General features: G+C 32.8%; 2 protein-coding genes across 2 annotated transcripts in view; one reads left to right on the top strand and one right to left on the bottom strand.

Annotated features, from left to right (window-relative positions):
- The window catches only part of LOC115880075 (progestin and adipoQ receptor family member 3), a 30,996-nt gene that overhangs the window by 3,502 nt on the left and 4,413 nt on the right, over window positions 1–23,081 (top strand). The window contains exons 2-6 of the mRNA XM_030897203.1: window positions 8,780–8,874; window positions 14,215–14,435; window positions 17,842–17,998; window positions 20,460–20,612; window positions 21,883–22,071. Of these exons, the coding sequence (XP_030753063.1) occupies window positions 8,782–8,874; window positions 14,215–14,435; window positions 17,842–17,998; window positions 20,460–20,612; window positions 21,883–22,071 (813 nt within the window). The 5' untranslated portion in view covers window positions 8,780–8,781. The remainder of the gene's footprint in view (window positions 1–8,779; window positions 8,875–14,214; window positions 14,436–17,841; window positions 17,999–20,459; window positions 20,613–21,882; window positions 22,072–23,081) is intronic.
- On the bottom strand, window positions 4,840–6,219 carry LOC115880076. Its single transcript, XM_030897204.1, has 2 exons — window positions 6,191–6,219; window positions 4,840–5,775 (listed from the first exon to the last, which is right to left on the bottom strand). Exon 2 carries the CDS (start codon window positions 5,761–5,763, stop codon window positions 5,344–5,346), a length of 420 nt encoding a protein of 139 aa, XP_030753064.1. The 5' UTR covers window positions 5,764–5,775; window positions 6,191–6,219; the 3' UTR covers window positions 4,840–5,343.

The raw sequence follows: 23,081 nt of genomic DNA, 5'->3' as shown, positions 1-23,081 counted from the left end.
TTTTTTTGTCTTTTTGGTTGTCCTCTGTTGATTTCGTATATCGTATTAATTCATCACATCGGAACATGGGACATAGGAAATCCTATGTAAGTTTTTCAAATCAAAAATAAAAAAGTTTTCAAACCCTAGATAATTTTATGCAAAAGTTGTATTAGATTTTTTAAGAGGTGTTAAAGATTTACTTTTGTCGTTTCATTTGGAATAGTCATTTAATAGTTATAGTCTGTCCAACGAGAAGATCCTTGACAGTGATAGATGTGTCTGTCATTTTAATTTCAAAGTAGTTTATTTTATTTTACAAAGAAATAAGTTGGTACAACTGGAACGCAGAGCAGGAAATTAATATATGTATTTAAAATTTGACCGACAAGTAACTTCAAAATATTGTGAAAAAGAAACTGTATAAAACTGAAAAAATGTAATCGAGTTATTTTATTTAATAAAAAACGGTATGTGTTAATACAAAACAAACAAAAACAAGACACCACATACCAAAAAATATAAAAAAGAACTATTTCTTACTTTCAAGCTTTATTAAACTTCCCGCATTTATGATTATATTTATCAATATAACTTATGTACAAATACAAATTTGTAATATTCCGCAGGAATAAATAAAACAACATAAATAAAACAAACTATTTTATTAATAATAACACTTACCAAATTTTATACCTCACAGGTTGATTAATTAACTTTAATCTTAATTTTTTTTAAACCAGTACCTTTACAGCTACTCCAGTTTTTAGTATGGGTTTAGTATGGTCCTTCTACCATATTCGAGATGCACTTATCTACGACGAGATGGTATACGAACTTTATTGATAGTAACTTTATTGGTGTATCTGTATAAGACTTTCTGCCTTGGCAGCGATTATTAACCATAAACTGTGCTCTGTTTTCTACAGTTAATTTTCACTGATTTTTCCTCCACTTGACTTCAAAGGACACAAACACACGTAATAACACGAATCAAATGCATCATCCACCAAAACGCAGGGTATTTGACAAAAGTTGTCACAAAATTATAACCTATAATTTGGCAAGACTTTGACAAACATCAAAAATCTAAAGGCGAGTTCATACGCATCGGCGTCCATTTGTCGTTCATCGTTCCGTCAAACCAATAAAATTGAAATACGATCTGTCATTTTTGAAATAAACCAATAAAACTGGTTAAAAACAACAAGTGACGACGCATGACGAATTTATATTTATTGGATCCATAGTTAACTTAAAAATTATTAGAAACTTTTTTTAGTAAAATAAATAGATTGGTATGGGACGTCATCTGCTTTTCTTCTCTCATCGTCTGTCGAAATCTTACCTGAGAAAAAAAACAGAGTATATTTGCAAAAATCTACCTTCAAATTAGTAAAATTTATAATATGGCCCAGAGAGACTACAATTAAAATACCAGCAAAAATGTGATTCTGTCATTGTCAAATTCGATGTCACATTTTGTTTACAAAAATTTGAAGGTACTAAACAGAGTAATTTTGTATAAAATAATTAAGATGTTTGCAACTTCTAAAAAAGGTGCGATAGTTAAACGGCATTTTGCTGGAAATAGTATTTCCGCTATGTTAGATATGTTTCACAGCTCAGTCTCCGGAAATCAGGAAAGCCTGTAGTACCGAATAAGTCAACAGTTTAAAGAATAAACCAGAGATTCGAAACTAAAGGCATGGTATTAAGCACATGGAAGTGTGAAAAAACGACAATAATTTGAATATTCTTCATGTTGAAGAAAAGAAAAACGTTGACTCTCGTCTATTGGGGAAGCAATAGGAAAAGACCACGGGGATTTCTATCTATGGACCACACTCAAAAACCGTCTTTATTGACATATTAAATACAGAAATTTGGATGAACTGAAAATGACATCTTTGTAGAATGCTAAACAGTCTCCCCTTAACAGCTTGGTATTGTGAGACGTGAATTTTACTATCATTTGGGGTATTGTTTGGCTGTGAATGGGGGATTAAGTAAACATTTTATTAATTTGTAGGTATAGTTTAATAAAGTTCCTTTAGTTACAAATATTAATTTTATTTGTTAAATTATTGCGGATGTATGTGGTATGAACGAGTGATCGAGTAATGAACAGCAAAAAACTCATACACCGCGAATACTAATCTCAGTTCAACAATTCTTTTGTAGATGATCATTCCAATTCAGAAAACAATTAACCACCCTTTCCTCGTGAATTCTTGTAAACAAAAAAAATGTGACATCGAATTTGACAATGACAGAATCATGTTTTTGCTGGTATGTTAATTATAGCTTTCTCTGGACCGTATTATACATTTTTAGTAATTTGAAGGTAGATTTTTGCAAATATCTTCTAGATGCCTATTCCACATAATAATACGAAATTCTAGACAAAAGTACATCTTTAACGTCTTTTCAAAAAAGTCTAATACAATTTTTGCATAAAATCATCTGGAGAGATAATATTTCAATTTTTTTTTTCAAAATTGACATGAGATTTCTTATGTCCCGTGTTCCGATGCATCACACGGTATTTTTTTTTGCTGTAAAATTAGAACGAATTAGAAAGGCAAATATTTTGAATCCAAAAGTACTTGCAGTACTTACTACCTCATTGGTCCTCATGTATTTTCTCCACCGGAATACAATATGCCAGACTTCACCTAGAATGGACTTTTTATTGACGACCAGTGATGGACAGACACTCGGTATATTGAAATTTGGTTAAATACCCAAGGTCTTGCACTCGGTCTATACCCAAGTAAGGTAAACGTACCAATTATCGGCATCCTAAGGACGTTGTCGAATCTTGATGTGACCGAATATACTATAGAAAACTCATAATGATTACAAATGCGATTTTTTCGATAGTTCTAGTCACATTAGATACTAGAGAATAATATAAAAAGAGTAAAATGTCTAAAAGATTTACCTGTAAGTATTTCTTTTAAAAAAAATACAAAATATCTCTGTGTAGGTATCATCGGCACCCAAAAAAATGCAACTGTTCTAGTGTTCGGTACCTGGAGTAACCTATTATCGGCAGCGCATTAGGAGATGTACTTTTTACATAAAATCAAATAAACCTGGTAGAAATTTATTAAGAAGATAAATATTTAAAAATAACACCAAAAAAAACATTTGTAAAAACCTGAGAATACTTTCTTTGGTATCGGCAAAATTACTTAGGTAGGTACTTATTTAATTTTAGTTACTTACTTAATTAAGGAATCTTAAAACTAAGTAATTCAAAAAACGAAACTAAAAGTAAACTCTTTGGAAAAAATTAAAACAATAATTTAAATTAGGAAGTGTCACAAACTGACAAAGGGAAATCTCCTTTATCGTCTCTTTGGTTAATCCAATACACTCTTCGTGGTAATATTTATAGCAACCGGAACACAGACGCATCGCAATTTGTCGATCTGAATCACATAAAGAACAGTACCATGTCTCGGTAGTTTCTGATGGTGGCGGGATGGCAGGGTTTTTCTTAGGAGTATTTTTTTTAATCCTTTTCGCTTCCTTTTTCTGATTACCTCTCTTACGTACAGAAACATCATTCTTGGCTTTTTTCTTTTTATTTTCATTCTCAACAGATTTCTTTTCACGTTCTAATTTTCTTTTCAGTTTTAGTTCTTCTTCTTGCCTTTTCTTTCCTTCCTTTTTTTTCAAAATATTGCTGCCACTGTAAAGATGTCGTCACAGCAGGGATTTTCTTTCTTTGCTTTCGTGTTTCTTTTTCGGTTTTAGACTCAGGCCAGAAGAGGGATTTTTTAAAAGGTGTGGGTATGCATGAACTATTTTTAATTGTGAAAAATTCATAGCGATTAACGGTGGTTTTGCGTCAGTTTGATTTTGTTCTGGGGTCATCATCGGGGGTATTATTAAGGATTTGACAGGCGTTGAATGTCTGCCAATTGATCCGTATGTTTGTTCTTGTACATCGTCGTCATTTTTTCCATGTTCTCGGAAGGCACATTTGGAATGTTCCGGTATGTTTGATCCCGTTCATTATCATCGTTTTCTTCTATGTTTCCGATAGACACATTTGAAATCTTCGAGGTCAAAAGTTCGTATATTTGATCCCTTTCCTTATCACCAGTGTCTTCTAAATTTTTAATAGGTGAATTTCGGGTGTTCGCGATTAAAGGTAGTGGCGATTCAAGTTGAAGATCATTGGTAAAATCGAAAATTATTGGGAGGCTCAAATTGTCAACATTTATCAGTCCAGTGATGTCAGATCGTCGATGTTTTCCTTTTGTCCATTCATCGTGTTAATAAGATCTGAACGATCAAGGTTTGAATCATTCTCAATCTCAATAACATTACTTTTCTCATTGAAATTATTTTTTCTATTATCGAATTCAGTTCGCGCTATTACTTTTTTCCATATCATAAAAAGGCTTGTATGTTCAATAGCTCCTTCCCATATCTCTCCAGATTGTTTAAACGATACTAAAATTTCTGATGGAATTTCTTCTTCTAATATCTCCAAAACTGAACCTTGACCTTTCTGCTTATCCTCTCTTTCCCGCTGTTGTTCACTAGTGTCTTGCGATCCGCCCGCCTTATCCTTGTCCTTAAAATATTTCGAAAACTTGATATTATCAGCACAAAAAGGAATTAAACCACATGTTTTAAAACCATTTCTAACCACATCTGGAAAATTACTCATTTTGTTTAAAGTTGTTTCTAAAATCATGGCAAACACGTCTTTTGTGATCTTTTTCCCATTGTTTTCCAACCTCCAGCGGTGTATACTTTTTTCCATTCCATCTTTAAAGCTGTCGGAATACAGCCACATCCAGAGGCTGCAGAATATGGGTGGCGTTAGGGCAGAGCGATATTAAAATTATATTTGCTTTGGAGCAAAATTGACTAAGCGTTAAAGATAAATGAGAGGTGTGGCCGTCTAAGAACAGGATTACAGGAAGAGGAATATTTTCAGCAATTATCCAAGGATAAAAAATATTGGCGATATATTCGTAGAAAGTCCCGGCCGTCATCCAACCACTGTCAGATTTTCCAATGGCCCAACGTTGAGGAAAATTATCTGTAATAGATTTGGGAATCCGTTTATAATTAAAAACAACCATTGGAGGAAGAATCTTTCCGGATGCACTGCAGGTAATTAACGTTGTAAGACATTCTTTATCATCATTATTAGAAAACGAGTAACTGTTTTCTCCCCTTTTCTCACTAACACTTTGTCACCCTTAGGGCACAAGAAGAATGCGGTTTCATCGCAATTGAAGACACGATTGGAGTTCAAAGTTATGTCGAAATTATTGGAATCTTTCAGATAGGTTTCCACTTCTTTAAACCAATAGCGAATTCTGTTTTCATTTAGGATGGCTCTTGAGCCAGATGATTTTGTGGAATTCTTGTGGTGAGCTCCGGATGTCTTTTTAAGAATAACTCATACCACTTGCGTCCCGGTCGACCATCTGTGAATTTATTCGTCCGACCTAATTCTTTCAGGAGGAGCTGAACGCTATCCAAAACTTGTTTTTTTGTCGCAGGAAACCCACGTTTTGATATATCGAATAGCCACTGAACAAGCAAAGACTCTTCTGGTTCCGTGAGGGTAGTTTCTGGACCGCATTTTTTTCCCAACAACGTTCTGCCCTTGACTTTATCTTGCAGAGTTGCTCTAGGAACGTTATACTTTTTGCTAGCGGTTTTAACAGGCATTCCTGCCTGAACGGCACCAATAGCTTTATTTAAAGCTTCAGAAGAATAATTCAATCGTTTTTTCTTATCCATGCTATTAGTAAGCTGAAATGAAGAAAACCAATTATCAGCACTAGTATGCCCGCATTATCGGCACCCTTATTGAAAGTATATGAAATTTATAATCTTACCGAATTTTGGTGCCGAAAATTGGTATAAAGGAAATTAGGTCTTTTATATAAATAAAAATCACACCGAATTGACAATTCCTTTGTAAGAAATAGAAAAATAGGCCTTATTCGGATAGCGTACATTTCACCAATTAACGGCACCTATGCCGAAAATTAGCGCAAGAGTCTTTTTGGTGTTCCTATTATCGGCACCGGTTAAATCAAAAATTATGAATAATGTGACACTTATTATTACTTTAACACATATATTGAACCCACAAAATATATAGGACAACTTTTAAAGTCAATATCAGCATTTTAAGTATCAAAAATATGATGTTTCACTTTACCTGTTTGTAAACACACACACGAAGCACAAGTTGCCGCCAAAGCAAGACAAAAACTGACAGGTCTAAACTAATTATTATTCACGTGTTGCAATGTCGGTTGATCGACAGGTTGAGTAGTGGGGGTAGAGTCAGGTTGTACCAGAATGCAAGAGATGTCGCATAATGTATAAATTGGACCAATTTCTTGTTTTTGAATAAAATTCGGGCTCTGTGCCGATAATTAGCGCACTGCCGATAATTGGTACGTTTACCTTATACTTACTTTGTTAATTTAAATTGCTCTAATTACTCTAAGAACTTTTTACAAGTTGTTAAATTCGACATTAAAGAAACACCTCATAGGTCAGAAAATCACATATCATCATCAAAAAATAGTATATTTCTTTTAATTCCACAACCCCTCCTTTGAGATGAAATTCATTGAATTTGTTTTAAAGGCATATTTTAAAAATGATAACGTACCTAAAAAGTATGATCGAAAAAAAATCCAGTTGGCTTGGAAATGATCATTTTTCATTTATTTTGTTCTTTACTCCTACGTGGAGCATATATATTATAGGGCTTCAATAAACGCTCTAACAGCGGGTTCGATTGTTGGCAATTGATTTGACATCTCGCCATGATCGGTTACTGCTTCGATCTCCTTTTTAACTGTCCTTTGCTATGTGTCTTGGACGACCAGTTCTTCTACTGCCTTGTGGATTCCACTCAATAGCTCTGCCAGCGATGTTGTTGCCGCTTGGCCTTAAAGTGTGACCAATTCACCTCTATTTCCTAAGTTTGATTTCGTTATACGCCTACCTCTGGTTGGTGAAGCTCCATAAATCCCAATTTTTTATAGTATTTGGCCAGAATATTCCTACAATTTTTCGCAGACAACGGTTTATGAAAACTTGCCCAAGTAGCAAAAATAAATTCTAAAAGGATTGAATTATTTTATAACAGTCGAGTAGTGTTGTCTTAAGGACTGCTTGATTTTATTAAGCGTTTGGTTTCGACCATTCTCTTTTTTAATAAAAGTTACACTAGTAGTCACAAGATCATATAATAGTTACTTAAACTTGTCTTATTAAAGTTGTATTACGTTGTATGATAGAATGTTTTATTGCGTTAAACTACGGTGCTGTATACAACACCAGTTATATAGCCATATATGATAATATTGTGATTAACAAAATAAATTCGCTGTAATATCTGCATTATAAAACTGGTAATGTATAATATAACCTCATTTTAAATTAATTGGTATACCTAGTTATTTATATACCGTATGATCGAAAAAAAATGGCGTCCAGTTGGCTGGGAAATGACGATCGATGACATTTCCCATATAAATTTACATATAAAATGACAGCGATCTTCATTTCATAGCCATCGTTGACGCCGTTTTTTCTCGATCATGCGGTAGTTGTTGTTGTTGTTGCAAAAGTAATATCTACGTACGAGTATAATCAATCACAGCTATTATGAATTATGGACAAAGTTGAAAAAAAAGTTAACAAACGCAGTGGTAGTTATAAAGAGCATGTAAGAAAAAACTCCTCAAAATTACGGCAAATAATCCCGAGAATTTCCTGCGTTCTTAAAAGCCAAAATCTCTCGGGTTGTCTGGCTTCTTCAGAGCATTGTTGCCACGTTGATGTAAAAGTTTTACTGTAGTAATGTTTGTATTGTTTTATTGTTGTTTTTCCAAGTCCTTAGGTTGCCGCTCACTTGTCGGGCACGCATAAAATGCATTGCGTGCATGAATCGATGAAAATCTGCTCATGTTTGTTAGAGTAAATACTAATCAAATGAGATTTGGCAACATCTATTTGTCACAAATCTCAATATGTCCAAAATAGTTCTATAGTGCCTGGAAATTCTGCGTAATGGTTGCATTAAATGCTTAAGGTAATTCGCCATGTTTAAGGCAGAATTTTTGTATGGCCTATGGCCGCCATTATATGAAGCAAAATTAAAAACATCAAAATAAATTGTAAAATGTTATTTTTGAGAACTATTACGTGTAAAACATAGCAGGAACGAAGGACAATATTAAATTTTGACCGGCAGTAGAGAAAATGGGTAAAATAAAACGTTTTCAAGCAAAAATGGGACAAATTGAAGATTTTTGGGAATAGTTTTGAATATCTTAGGATGGGGGGAAGAAAAGTTATTTACAAGAAGTATAATTTAAATAGGTTTTTATGATTTTCTCCTGATTTTTTTTTGGGGGGGGGGGGCATTGACCATTTGACCTCATGGTAAAGCCGCCACTGGACAGATGTCATCTGCATCATCTTCTAACATGATACGGCTGGCATCTAATATGCTAACAGCTAGACTTGGAAATGATGATCGATAAAATTCTCCATATTTATATTTTACATATAAATTAAAAATTTTATGCATTAGTCATTACTTCTTTGTTCAAATAATTTAGAACAAATAAGTAATTTTTTATCACTGACAAAGATAGATGTTTGCAAGTCTTGGTTTTGCGTAAAGTTGTGCACTGGTTGATCTTGGTCTTGGCCTTAAAGATCTAACGCTAGTTTTATGTATGTATATTTATTATTATTATCTGTTTCTATTTTCTTTTTTTAGAGATGACCGTTACCATAATTTCCAAACACGAACTGATACCTGATGGCGATTCTTCGGACAACGAAACCTGCTGTACAACGTACGAGAGTGTCAAGGTAAGTGACCCAGTCCGACTTTCTCCGACGAATGTTCAGCTCCGGTACTTTCGATGAAATCGAGAAAATTTCACTTCTTTCACGCCAACATCTTCGGTAAAAATTGAAGGATTGTTAAAACGAAACCTGCTTCAGATTAATGTAATTAATTATAGTACACTCGGAGTAATAAATATGCAATAACAAATCTAACAAATCTTGCATGAAAGTAACGTATACTTAATTATAATAAAAATACTTAATTATAAATAAATACATTTTAATTTTTAACGGGTTTTCAGAGATATTAATTTAGTGTGATACCTGGCAGACTTACCAAATGGAAGTAGCAAAAAACTTTAAATGTTAATTGTAATAGGAGTTGTAAGGTTTTACAACTGCAACTGCTGTGGCACTTCTATAATTTTTTTATTTTTTCAGATAAAAAAACGAGATTTGGTATGTTTGGTTTGGTTAGGTTGGGTTAGTATAAAACATAAATTAGTTCGACGTATTCAGTTGTTTTTTGCCACTTCCGGTTTCACCGGAAATGACAACAACTTTTGATTATTAAATAGCACCCTCGCCTCGGTATATTTCTGCTTTATTCGATAGAAAATGATACTCTGAATAGAATAACATATTATCTTATGCCAACTTTTGACATTGTCGGATATGGTTTATCTAAAATTGTAACATGCGGTTCATAACGACCATTTGACTCGAAATACCAAGTGTGTGGTACCAAATGCCAAATTATTCATAAGAAAATACTTTTCCAAATATACTAGTGACCCACCCTTGTTCCATTTGAAAAAATTGAGATATGATTAAAAATATGATTTGGGTATCTTTTAACCGGCCAGGACAAGACACGAAAAATACTGACGATTAAATCTATTTTTCCAAGGCTCCTTGATTAAAAAATAGTGTTTTCAACACATTCATGACCGTCTAGATTCTAGATTGAAATTTAAAATACATTTTTTTAAGCAAAAATGTCAAAAGTTGACATATGATATGTCAATCTATTCATAATGTAATTTTCTATAGAATAAAGTAAAAAATACCATTTATAGTTATTTATTTTTTATTTTTCAGTTGAGCTAATATTTTTTGTTATAGTGCCATTTAAAAATCAAAAGTTGTAATAATTTCCGGTGAAACAGGAAGTGACCGAAAACAATTGAATACGTCGATCAATCCTAATTTATGTCATATACTAACATACCAAATCTCGTTTTTATTTTTTATATCTGCAAAAATAAAAAAGTTATAAGGGTGAGCCACTTTTAACCCGGTATAGACGATACTTTCTTTATGAGTAGTTTACATTATTTTTTATCTTTCTCCTTCAGAACGTTGGTATACTTTTATTTTACTACAGGATGTGGCAGTCTGTCAATATACTAAAAGTACTCAATAAAATAATGTTAATGAGTATGAATATTCTACATTGACTATCTTTCAATAAGATCAATTGCATATAATATAAGTTAAATGGAGAAAGTATTGCATCTTGTTGGCGCATAATATTTAACAATTAATTAAAAGATTATAGTCAGTTCGTGACTCCTACATATTATAGCAATTTATTGCTTCTAGCATCAGTAGCATAATGTAGTATCATAATCGCTACTAAGATTCGAATAAGAACTATTTGAAGTATTCAATTCTAGCGTACATTCGAATGCATTCGATTCTCAACGGAGTCTAAAAAGTAAACACAATGGAAATATATGGTGAGAAATATATCTTAGGCTAGACGGTCCATTTGTTGAGGAAAACTGTATGTGTGTGGAAAAAATAAAATAAAATAGGTCTTTTAATCTTTTATTTTTATTTTTAATTTATTAATATAAATACTCTTAGAAATTATTCTTGAAAAGTGATTTGATATACAATGTTAAACCAATAAATTTCATAATCGGCTGATTAATTTTGGTCGAAGTACGTTCATTATACAAATTAAAATTCAGAATCTATTGTTAACCTCGAATGTAATGTCAATGGCATGTTTTGAACGTGAACAGATTTTTAATTAGTACTATTAGAAATATTATGAAATTAGCTTAGGGTAAGTAGGACATGATTGGTCTTTTTGGAAAAAATACCCATTTGTTGTCTATCTTAGGTTTAGAATTAATGGCGGTACATACATTTCCTACTGGCTTTTATTTCTACAAGAATTTGTTGATTGCTATGGTTGATTGTCGATGGCAGATTGTCACAACAATCAATTTATTTAAAACATTAACTATTCATTTAATACATATTTAGATAAATCGCTGCTTTACCTTTTTAGAGAATACCTACCATATTAGTTTTTTTTACAGATCTTGTTGAATAGAAAAGATAAATTAATGACAATTTCTTGAATCGTCAAATATACAGGGTGAGCCCAGTATTTCGGTATTTTTTTTTTAGTTTTTAGTTAATAACCATAATTTCATTATAACATGGCAACATAATATGTATGTAGTAGATTCAATTTACAAGAAAGAAAACCCAGAAAATATCCATCTGTTCTCAAAATTTACGCAAAAAATTACCTTTTTTTTGTACTTATTTGAAAAATTGAAAAGAGAATTATAATTTTATTGAAGAAAATATGTTTCTTTTATCGAGATCTACCAGCCCTGAAAATATTTGCACTCATTTAAGACTCACCCTGTACATGGGCGCCGGACAGGGGGGGCAAGAGGGGGCATTTGCCCCCCCCCCTGGATCACTGAAACAATAAAACTAAAAATCTTCTTACATCCATCTGTAAAAAAATAATCATTATTATGAAATTTTTAGGTGTTACCTGTAAAATAATAAAACATGTGGTAATTATTGGAAAAACTGGAAATGGTCCGATTTTCACCAAAATTGGTATACACACTATTTTGAGGTCGTAGATTACGAATCTACTTTTTTCTTGGCGGTCTCTTACCGTTTTTCAGAAAAACGGCAAATTATTTCAACATTGAATTTTTCTTTATTTCGGCCCTATAAAGTAATAATTTCACTATATTTTCATTATATTATAGTTTATCTAAAAGCCACACTTGATTGGGGATAGAAAAGTGTCCAACATTTTACTGAAAAACACTTTTCTTAACAAAATAGCAAAGAAAATTGAGACCAGATGGAAGTTTGACATTTGATATATCCTTCTTTCTCTCTCCTATGTAATAAGAGAGACAAATATATTCTAGACCTAATCTAGAAATTTGAAAATTTACAACGTTGCCATATCTTCTATTTTTTCGGGTGATTAGGGATTTTAAATAAATTACCTATTATGAGATCGACAATAATTAAATATACACCTATATCCACAAAATTACGCGGAAGAGTTTTGATTGCATTGGTTTTAACTTCTTTGCGGAGGGGGTTAATCTTTTTTTAGTTAATCTAATAATATAACAACAAAAGATTAACACCCTCTGCATGGAAGTTGTAACCAATGCAATCAAAACTCTTTCGTGCAACTTCGTGGGTATAAATAGTCAGATCTCGTTGGTAAAATAGCAGTTATGGGAAGGAGCCGTTCTTCTGGCGACCGCCTTTCGTAATTCCAGAATGAGCGAAAAAAACACGCTAAATTTAGGTTTAGCATTGGCAACGTTGCTTTAAATGCCAGAAACACATAAACTTACTTCGGGTTTCTCTTATTACCGATTCTGAACCGTCCTAGAACTGTGATGCGTATGCGCAGAAGGAAATATGAAGACATTATTTCATTTGCGCATGCGCTGCAGAGTTCTTGGACGGTTCAGAATCGGTAATAACAAGAACCCGAACAAAGCTATAATCTAACATTTTCAGATTGTTTACAAATTTATTTTAGCAAATTTTCCTCTATTATGCATAGAATTAGTTAAAAAGTAACAGAAAATAGCAAAACATTATTGATTATTGAATACCTAACAAAATATGTGCTAGAAAACCTTAAAAATATGAGAAATTAAGAAAAATTCGATATTGAAATTATTTTTCGTTTTTCTGAAAAACGGTAAGAGACCGCCAAGAAAAAAGTTCAGATTCGTAATCTACGACTTCAAAATAGGGTGTATACCAATTTTGGTCAAAATCGGACGATTTCCAGTTTTCCCAATAATTACCAAAAATGTCAATTTTTTATTCATTTTTACCTTGCCCCCCCCCTAAATTTCATTCTTCCGGCGCCCATGACCCTGTATATAGATATTAACCTTGTTTATATATTCTACATATACAAGGATATTAGATAACCAAATAATTAGGTAATATCAGAAAATTTGTGAGTAACAAAGGAAAAGTATTTTTCTATGGACATTATGTCTGGCTGTTAAGCCCCATCCTCACTATGCGCTGATGCGTCGGTTTGGTTCGTTTTTGCGGCTATGCATGATTGCGTCTAGTGCATGTGTATGATGCCGTTTGTCGATGCAATGCGTTAATACGATTCGTTAGTTCGTTTGGAAATCCGTCCATTCTGTTCGTGATATTTCTTTCGCCCAAAAACCGACATTTCGCACGAATACCGACGACGCATTGGCGCATCAAATCATCGCATTGACGAACAGCATGAGCACATAATGTATTGAGGCTTTAGCACTTGAATATAAAAATTCAATAAACTAAGGTAGTGAGCAATGAGGGAATGGGGGGCTGGCGTAAATTCCGGTTCATCAGTGCTGTTTTAATTCTATTTAAACTGTTTAAAAATATAATGTAGAGTAGATATCAATAATTTGTTGGGTCTGTTTTACACATTTTTTACGTAAAAAAACCGTAAATGTATATTTTTTCACTCAGTAGTTTTATACAGGTACGGACGAAAAGTTATTATCTACTCTTCAAAACACTTAAACACATCTAGGTGGCGCCCCCTACAAATAGGAGTCATATTGACATTAAAATCAAATTTCTCAGGTCAAAAAACTCCCAGACACCAATTTTCATTCAAAGATTGACGTTACTTCAGAAATTATTTGGAAAAAATCGAAAAAAAAATGAAATTTCTACACCGTCTAAGTATCTCCGAAACTAAGCATTTTAGGACATACATTTATATGAACTTTTTTATTTATTTTTATCTGCAGAATATGCTGCCAAAGTTTCAGGAATACAGTTCGGACCACCCTGTATTTATAATAATAGTAGATAAGTTATAATAATTATTTCATATCAAAAATATCAGCTACGCTTTTCAAACACAAGTCAAATTGGCAAAGCCTAATTATTTTTGATAAATGGTATATAAATAACATCGAAAATACAAAAAAATACATTAGTTAATTCTAACAACTAACTATATTAGGTAGTTTTTTTTTTCTGGAATAACATCATCACTGTTAGCCTAAGTTCTGATACAACACTGCATTTTAGGAGCAGCCTCATCCACACGATCACACGGAATCTTTGCTCGAAGATTTAGAAGTGTGTGAAACTATTGAAAAATACGAGAAAAATGGGCAATACGAGGAAGTTTACTATCAGAAGGCCAGAGTTTTATTAAATTTCGAGGATGCGCCAGTATATATGCAACATAACGAGTATATAAGACGAGGTTACAGAGGAATGCTTGATACTTCGATGTGTATGGAGAGGTGAGTACCTACTATATCTTAAATAATAATGATAACATTTCTACCCTAATAAAAATGGTAAGAGATTCCGGATGGCTTTAATTGGGGAAAAGTTGCGTGTTATTGAGCTCAATGATAATCCGTTTAATAATTGAACTTATCTCTGCCACTTTCGGAAATATTCCGAAAAAGTTTGAGATACCGGTTTTCGTTTTTATTTTATTACGTATTTATTTGGACAGGCAGAAAAAAAAAATATATATATATATAGAGACATTCTCAAAGAAGCTTTCTTAGTTTTCTTAGTCGATTATTATGGTTCCAGAAAAACTAATCGTGCTAAGTGATTTTTCACGTCACCAAAGGATGAAGCTAAGAAAGCTTCTTTAAAGATGCCTTTACAGATTTTTTCAAACTGACTCAGTAAAAGACAACTTTGCCCCAATTTAAGCCACCCCGTATCTGTTATCATTTCTTAGATCCCATTGGTGAGAGTTGGATTTGAGACACCCTGTATTTTAAAGAATTGATGGAGATTATGAGGTCGATAAAACGAAAAAACTCTTCAACAATCTTACAATCAAATTAATGCTTATGAACTTCCCCTATATGATAAACATACAACCTGATTAGTCTACCATTGAGAACGTAGGATAACGTTAAGGATATCTTATCAAATGCATTTTGTCAGCAACAATTCTCTAAAAGATTGGAGATGGCTGAATGGTTTTGCTGATTATGGCAGTAAATAAAATTCATTTCAATCCATAATATTACCAATCCACCTACAAGTTCATCAAATTTTCCTATCATCATACCAAGGACTGTATGTATATATTCTAAAGGACTGTTCGATCGCGTCAAATCGCCGCTGCCGTAGTCGCCGTGGAATGCTACGTCACGCGCTGACCAGCGCTCCACAGTGCGGCGGATGGTTATTCTAGCGGGACAAAATCTCAAGAGCAATGTTTGGAACTTAAAATCTAAGAACGTAGCAAATGGTCTAATATATAGCAACTATATGGTTAAATTTATTTATTTATTAACAACTTAATTTATTAATAAATAAATACAAGATAATAAAACTATGATATTATTCGTACATGACACACAAAAACTGTATTGTAAACTATTGCCAAATACATAAAATTATGATATCAAAAAACCCTTTAGCAGTTTTTTTTAATTAATTTGTAATCTTGTAACACCCTCTATAATTTATTTAAAAAATATATTTTATTTTGAAAATAATAAATAAGATAGATATTTTAATTTTAATTTTAACACTCGGTAATTGTAAATTCATATATAGTAAGTATCTAAGACAATTTTTTAAACTCAGTGCCTTGGTTGATGGAGTTGTTTTGTTTTTATACTATCTGATAAATAATAAATATAATAAATCTTTTTGGGCATTCACCTGTTAAGCTTGAACTCCCTGTGACTGTGACTATAGTCTGTCCAACGAGAAGATCCTTGACAGTGATAGATGTGTCTGTCATTTTAATTTCAAAGTAGTTTATTTTATTTTACAAAGAAATAAGTTGGTACAACTGGAACGCATAGCAGGAAATATTTAAAATTTGATTGACAAGATGACAAGTGATTACTTCAAAATATTGTGAAAAAAAACTATATAAAACTGAAAAAATGTAATCGAGTTATTTTATTTAATAAAAACGGTATGTGTTAATACAAAACAAACAAGAACAAGACACTACATACCAAAAAAATATAAAAAAGAACTATTATTTACTTTCAAGCTTTATGAAACTACCCGCATTTATGATTATATTTATCAATATAACTTATGTACAAATACAAATTTGTAATATTCCACAGGAATATACCAGTACCTACCTTTTGACATTATTTTTCTGCAGTACTAAAATCCATTATTTACCTATCGTGCGATGTCGATATTTTACAGCTACTCCAGTTTTAGTATGTGTTTAGTTTGATCCTTCTACCATATTATACGAGATGCACTTATCTACGACGAAATGGTATACAAACTTTATCGATGGCAACTTCATTGGTGTATAAGACTTTCTGCCTGGCGAGTATTAACCATAAACTGTGCTCTGGGTCTACAGTTAATTTTCACTCGATTTTCCCTCCACTTGACTTCAAAAGACACAAACACGCGTAATAATACAAATCAAAATGCATCATCTTCCAAAACGCAGGGTATTTAACAAAAGTTGACACAAAATTATAACCTATAATTTGGCAAGACTTTGACAAACGTCAAAAATGACAAAAATCTAAAGGCGAGTTCATACGCATCGGCGTCCGTTTGTCGTTCATCTTTCCGTCAAACCAATAAAATTGAAATACGATCTGTCATTTTTTAAATAAACCAATAAAACTGGTTAAAAACAACAAGACACGACGCATGACGGATTTATATTTAAACCCATCCATAGATAACTTAAAAATTATTAGAAACTTTTTTTAGTAAAATAAATAGATTGGTATGGGACGTCATCTGCTTTTCTTCTGTCATCGTCTGTCGAAATCTTACCTGAGAAAAAAAACAGAGTATACCTGTGTTGGTAACTATTGGTAACTCAAAAGATCTACATCATTCAATATATCGATATTTGAAAAAAAAGTGAAAGTTTGATATCTGCAGAATAACGGCACGAAGGATTTTAACAAATAATATACGTACAGTAGAAAACTACATACCTTTGGCAATCTTCAACATAATTTGGCTTTCTAATAAAATGTATAAGCACTTGTAAATATTTTGTTTTCGTATGATCTCTGCCTTGCTGAGCAGAAAACGACCAAATTTGGTTGATAAAAATGTATCAAATTACAAAGAATATTCATGCATTTTGTATCAATTGGAATGTCTACTATTTATTCTTATCAGTACACATTTTTTGGCTGATTTCTAACCAAACGCTTTTGTCCCGCTAAATTTATCTTCCAACGCACTGTGCGCTCGTCCGTCATATGCAAAAATAACTGTCACTGTCTAAAATCTTTAGCGCCAACTTCAACTCGGTCAGTAGATGACGTAAAAAAACTGACAGTGCAGGAAGATAGGAATCGAACTATCCTTATCTCTATAGTATCCTTGTCACCATACATCACTAACTCCTCTATACAGGGTGAGTCTTAAAAAAGTTCAAATATTTTTAGGGGTGGTATATTTTGACCCCAGAAACACGATTATGAGGGCTTTTTTGATAAAAAAATTTGAAAATTTGATTCATAATTTCTTGATAATAATGGCAACATAGGTAATAGATTAAATTTAACTCGATTATCTTATCTGAAAGACAAGACGAAAGAGAAGATATGTAACTTTTATCGAGATCTACCAGTCTTGAAAATATTTGCACTTATTTAAGACTCATCCTGTATAAATATACCTATCCGTTTCTCATGAAAAACTTTTTTGTTCTTGCAGTATTTTTTGGTGGACAAACGAAACGATCAACATATGGTCCCATATTTTTGGTTTAGTCCTTTTCATATCTTTAACAATTTTTGATCTAATAATACTGAAGATTGATGCTCCGCTCAGCGACAAGATTCTTGTAGGAACTATTTTAATATGCTTTCAGGTAAGTATTCAGGCGATAAATGTATTTTTTCCACTTACCAAGATCCAGACATTTGCACAAAGCTTTTAGTAGTTAGTTTAACGTGTGGTTAATATTGCAGAAGTTTCTGATATTTTACTAACTGCGCTTTTTTGCGCCGAAATCTTGATCACTGTGATTTGGCGTAAGCCAAACTTGATATCTTTAAGGCAGTTTCACTGATAGGCCAAATCTTGGCTTGCGCAGAACGGGCATTTTCAGTTTTCGGTAATTTTCAGTTTATTCTACCGGTATATTGCAGAAATGATTGCGTAGACTTACTACTAAAATATAAGAAAAAAATTACTTTGAATGTAGTAAAAAAGTAAAGATTTTAGTTAACGTCTCCCTTTTTTGCTGCCAGGGCTAATCTGGACGGGGCCTACTTTGTTTACGCGGAATCCAAACCGCGGTCCTCGGCCATATCATGGTCGATGGCCTACTGCCTTGGCAAGTGTCAACTCTTACTCACGAGATACCCGATCTCATCCAGCCTCGAACCGGCGTGAGTGAGCAGTGTGTGTCAATATATTTTACACTTTTGCATTTATTGGACAACACCACGATACAGAGTTTCGAACCGGTCACCCGTCATCCACTAGTATCGCCTTACGTTGCTTAACTTTGGTGTTCTAATGGGAACCGGTGCTTCGACGTAGCTGGGCCTTTGTCCTTTCTGTCTACTTTGAATGTGGTAGACAATGATTCAGTATTAAAACTAAAAGAGTTTGGGACCATTATTTTTATTTATTTTACTTACACAACGTTTCTATCAGAAGTATCACTGACCGTTATCAAATGTGAACTAAACTAAATCCTAAAACTACTGAGCTTATATACTATACTATAGAGCCGAGCATTCATCCGTGAATTTGTTGGGTGCAGTCAAGCATGAGGCTTTCTACTAAGAACATCTACATTGGAGCGTTTTATAAGTGGTTGCCATATTGGTGAAATTTCCATACTTGATTGCTAAATATTTTATTATTGTTAGAAACGAATACGGCCTCTTTAAATTTGCGCGTTTTTCAATGGGGTTCTTTGTGGACAACCCGGGCTTTCGACCATTTTATGTTGTGTTGGTTGGACCACACATGATCTGCAATGCTCGACTTCATTGTTTCACCTCTTTGTGTATGTTTTTTATGTTCGTCAAGTCGTACATCTAGAGGACGTTTTGTCTCTCCAATATACGACTCACCGCATTCGCAAGGCAGGATGCACTCTTTCTCTTGCTTTGATGATTCAGGTTTTGTTTTTGTTAGGACACTTCTTAGAGTAGTCCCAGACTTAAACACAGTTTTAATTTTACATTGCTTAGCTATTCGCCTGTTCTTCTCCGATGTTCTTTTCGCATATGAAATCGTCAGGAGAGAGAGAGAGCATCCCCCCAGGCTGGCGTACCAATAAGTCGGACCTGCAATTGGATATAATATTGTCTAGGTATTTTGCAGAGTCACCATTCTGAAGCAAATCCGTTTTAATATTATTTAGTTCAGAATTCAGAGATTCTTGGTCACTGCATATAGTGATTGCTCTATGACATAGTGTTTTAATTATACCTCTTTTGGTTGCTTCAGAATGGTTCGACTAAGAATTTAAATATTGTCCCGTATGTGTTGGTTTTCTATATACAGCAGTGATGGATCCATCGCTTCTACTTACAAGAATATTCAGAAACGGCAGACAGAAGTTTTTCTCTTTCTCAATCGTGAATCTGATTGAGTTATTTCGGGAATTAAGATGATTAAGAAAGGAATCAAACTGTCTATCGGTTCCGTTTCAGATTATAAAGGTATCATCAACATATCGAAGTCAATGATACTTCTGACTGAAACGTTGTGTAAGCAAAATAAATAAAAACAATGGAATTCCGAAACTCTTTTAGTTTTAATAAGAAAAAATTACCAATTAAAGTACGCAGCGCCCATCTTAAAATGCTCCAGCTGTACCCAGTGAAACTGGCGCCAGCTACTGGATACGTGTAGATCATCAGCCTTTATTGACAGTCATGTAAAATTTACAAAAAAAAACAGAACGAGTTTGGCTTATAACAAACTGTAATAAAAATCATTCGTATGAAAATAGTTTACAAGAGAGCTGAAAGTTTTGTAATAAACAATATAAAACTTATGTATGTTTGTTGTAAACAAAATTGTCTGTCTTTATGAGTTAATGTTGTGCTTAACACTTTTCAAAAAATCTAAAATTATCAAACTTTATTTGTAGCATTATACATGTCGTTTCTGGCCAAACTTGCATTAGAAGCTTCCAGAAATCTATAATATCTGGAATTAAGATATCATTGTGAAATACTGATGTGCAAGAAAGCTACGAACTAGATATAGTAGTTCTCTCGAGACTTCTAATATAAGTTCAGCTCGGGACCCAATGTAGGTATATGTAAATGTATATTGAAAAAATAAGAGTTCTTATATTTTAGTTATGTATGGGGTTATCAGCATTATATCACACATTCTGCTGCAGATCAGAAGAGGATTGTAATTACTATCTGTCCTACGATTTATTTGGAATTGCTCTCTCGTTATATGGGATATACGTTTCGGGAATATATTACGGCTTTTGGTGTGACCAAGTAAGTCAAGTCCTATATAGAACAACTTTATCTAATATAATCATAAATATTAACAAAAGTACCTAATAAAATACTCTTCTAGACATAGACATAAATACACTCATCGGCATAAAAAACGGGCAAAATTTTCATGTATTTTAAAGTTTAATAATTTTGTTTTAATATTTTGTTCTAGTGGGCCGATTTTGATGATTTTTTAAGCAATTTGCAGCTAAATTATTTGACTTTTTAGTATCTATTTCTAAATTAAAAATGAACGTTTCCATCTGTCAATTATACGAGGGAAAACAAAATGTTGATATTTTGGTAAAAGTTTGAGACACCCTGCGGAATATGTTAAGTAAGCAAGGCATTTAAAAATTACTTTATCATTTAGGTTAGTCTTTTCCCGATAGTTTGTTTTTTGATTAATCTCAATAGCTGTATTTTTATTGGATATATTCGCTTTTGAATAAGACAATGACAATTTACAGCAATTTTAGCATTTTGGGGTCCTCATGAACAAACTTATAAAATAGTGTTTATTGTTTTTGTAATGTCACTGTCATTGAAAAGTCTTATTATTATTGTTTATTGGTGTTTACTCTAGTAGAGATCATTTTAAGTTCTGAAGTATCGGCTATTGTTTCTTTAATTATTGGTCATGGTAGAGACCAACTTCTGGACTTAAAACCATCTCTGCTTGAGTAACTGCCCGCAACAGACAATATCAATATGATTTTTGAATGACAGTGACATTTTATAAATCATAAATTCTATTTTATAGGTCTGTCGACTAGGACCAAAACCAAAGCCACGGTTTTAATGTAAAAATTACGAAAAAATGTTAGTGTCTTCTTCAAAAGCGAATATCTCAAAAAAAAATGAAGCTATTGAGATGTATCAAAAAACAAAATCGGTCATCTAGATCACAATATATATAACTTTTAAATACATGAAAATTTTAAGGCGCCCGGTTTTTGTGCCGGTGAGTGTATAAGCCAAACCGTCCCATAGCTGCCAAAAGTCACTAACTTATTTTTTATTACTTCCGAGAAAAATGCGTCTAAAGATGAATAGCATTGCATAAAGATGTTATAGTTAGTAACTATTCGGTATTAAAATAAAACATAAATAGCCAGAAATCGTAGTTAATGACTTTTGCAATCGATTCTCCGCTTCAAAACATAGTTAGTGATTGAATTTGGTTGTCCGGAAAATGTTAGTTAGTGACTTTTGGCAGCAATAGGACGAAACAATAATAATTATTTTGATCTATTATTGATTTTAGTTGTTGAAGAACTTTTATTTAATTACTGTAACGGTCATATTCATAATAGCCATGATATTGCAAATTCCAAGATTAAACATTAACACTAACATCAAGATGATCACGTTTGTCTCGTGGGCAGCATATGGAGTTGTACCCACTTTCCACTGGGCTATCAAAATGGGTAGTTTTGAAAATCCTCTTGTTGCTGTAAGTATATTCATGATAATTAATTATGATCATATTTATAGGTTAAAGAAATCAGGTATAGTACCAATCTACATTGGAATAATAATAAATCCCCATTAGTTAGGGTTCAGAACCGGAACATCCCGGTCCCGAAAGTACCGGGAATTCCCTGTTCTTTTTAGCCATCAAAACAACCGGGACTCGTATTCAAATTCCCGGTACTTTCGAGACTCAGTAACAATAATTAAAAGAAAATTGTTACGTGCGAAAGTCTTTTGATACTTTTATTACTTCTAAATAATGTATTTAAATCATGCCTATACAAAATTTGCTCGCTAAAGGTTGCTCAAATATTCGCGTTTTTATTACATATGTCTCTTTCATATGACACGTGATACAGATGTTGAAATACTTTAAATATAAAAAATGTTCATTTTTTGATTCTCCATCTAACAAAGGAATAATATACAGGGTGTTCCTTTTAAAAAAATCATCCCGATCCACTTTCACCTTTTTGGACCACATTGTAGAAGTTAAAATGTTCTCCTGAAATGCATGGTAATTAATAATTTAATTATAAATTTTTGATGGACACCCTGTTAAAAGTGTATTCCCCAATTCATAAATATAGATACGTAAAAAATTAAGTTTTGGTTAAAAATATGATGAGCGTAATAATTAATAATTCTGCAGCCGGACTTTTTGCGCATATACCTACTGTAGACGTTACGAATGTGTGCGTATCGCTTATTTTTTAATTATTATGAAATTAGCGTATATCTAAATAAATAGCAAAAAAAAATTAAATATTTTATTAGAAAATCTAAATAGATCAGGCTTCAAGCTTGTAAGGAGCAAGTTTCTTACAAGGAAATATTCGCATACACTAGTAGTGGGAACTATCGAATGAATACTATCGAAACATTCGATAGCTGCAATTCATTCGAATAATTCGATCGTTAGTAAGAAAACATTCGTTGAAAACTATTCGAATAAAAATTACCGAATAGATCCGTCATCTGCCTTGAAAT

This window comes from Sitophilus oryzae, unplaced genomic scaffold (assembly GCF_002938485.1).
Source record: "Sitophilus oryzae breed Bouriz unplaced genomic scaffold, Soryzae_2.0 scaffold_1614_pilon_pilon, whole genome shotgun sequence".
In the NCBI taxonomy this organism is placed as follows: Eukaryota; Metazoa; Arthropoda; class Insecta; order Coleoptera; family Curculionidae; genus Sitophilus; species Sitophilus oryzae.
Note: the sequence above shows the minus strand (reverse complement) of the source record. Positions and strands in the feature narration are given on the sequence as shown.

Bases quoted from the DNA above. Each gene is read 5' to 3' on its own strand.
- LOC115880076 (XM_030897204.1), bottom strand. From the start codon at position 5,763: ATGGATAAGAAAAAACGATTGAATTATTCTTCTGAAGCTTTAAATAAA.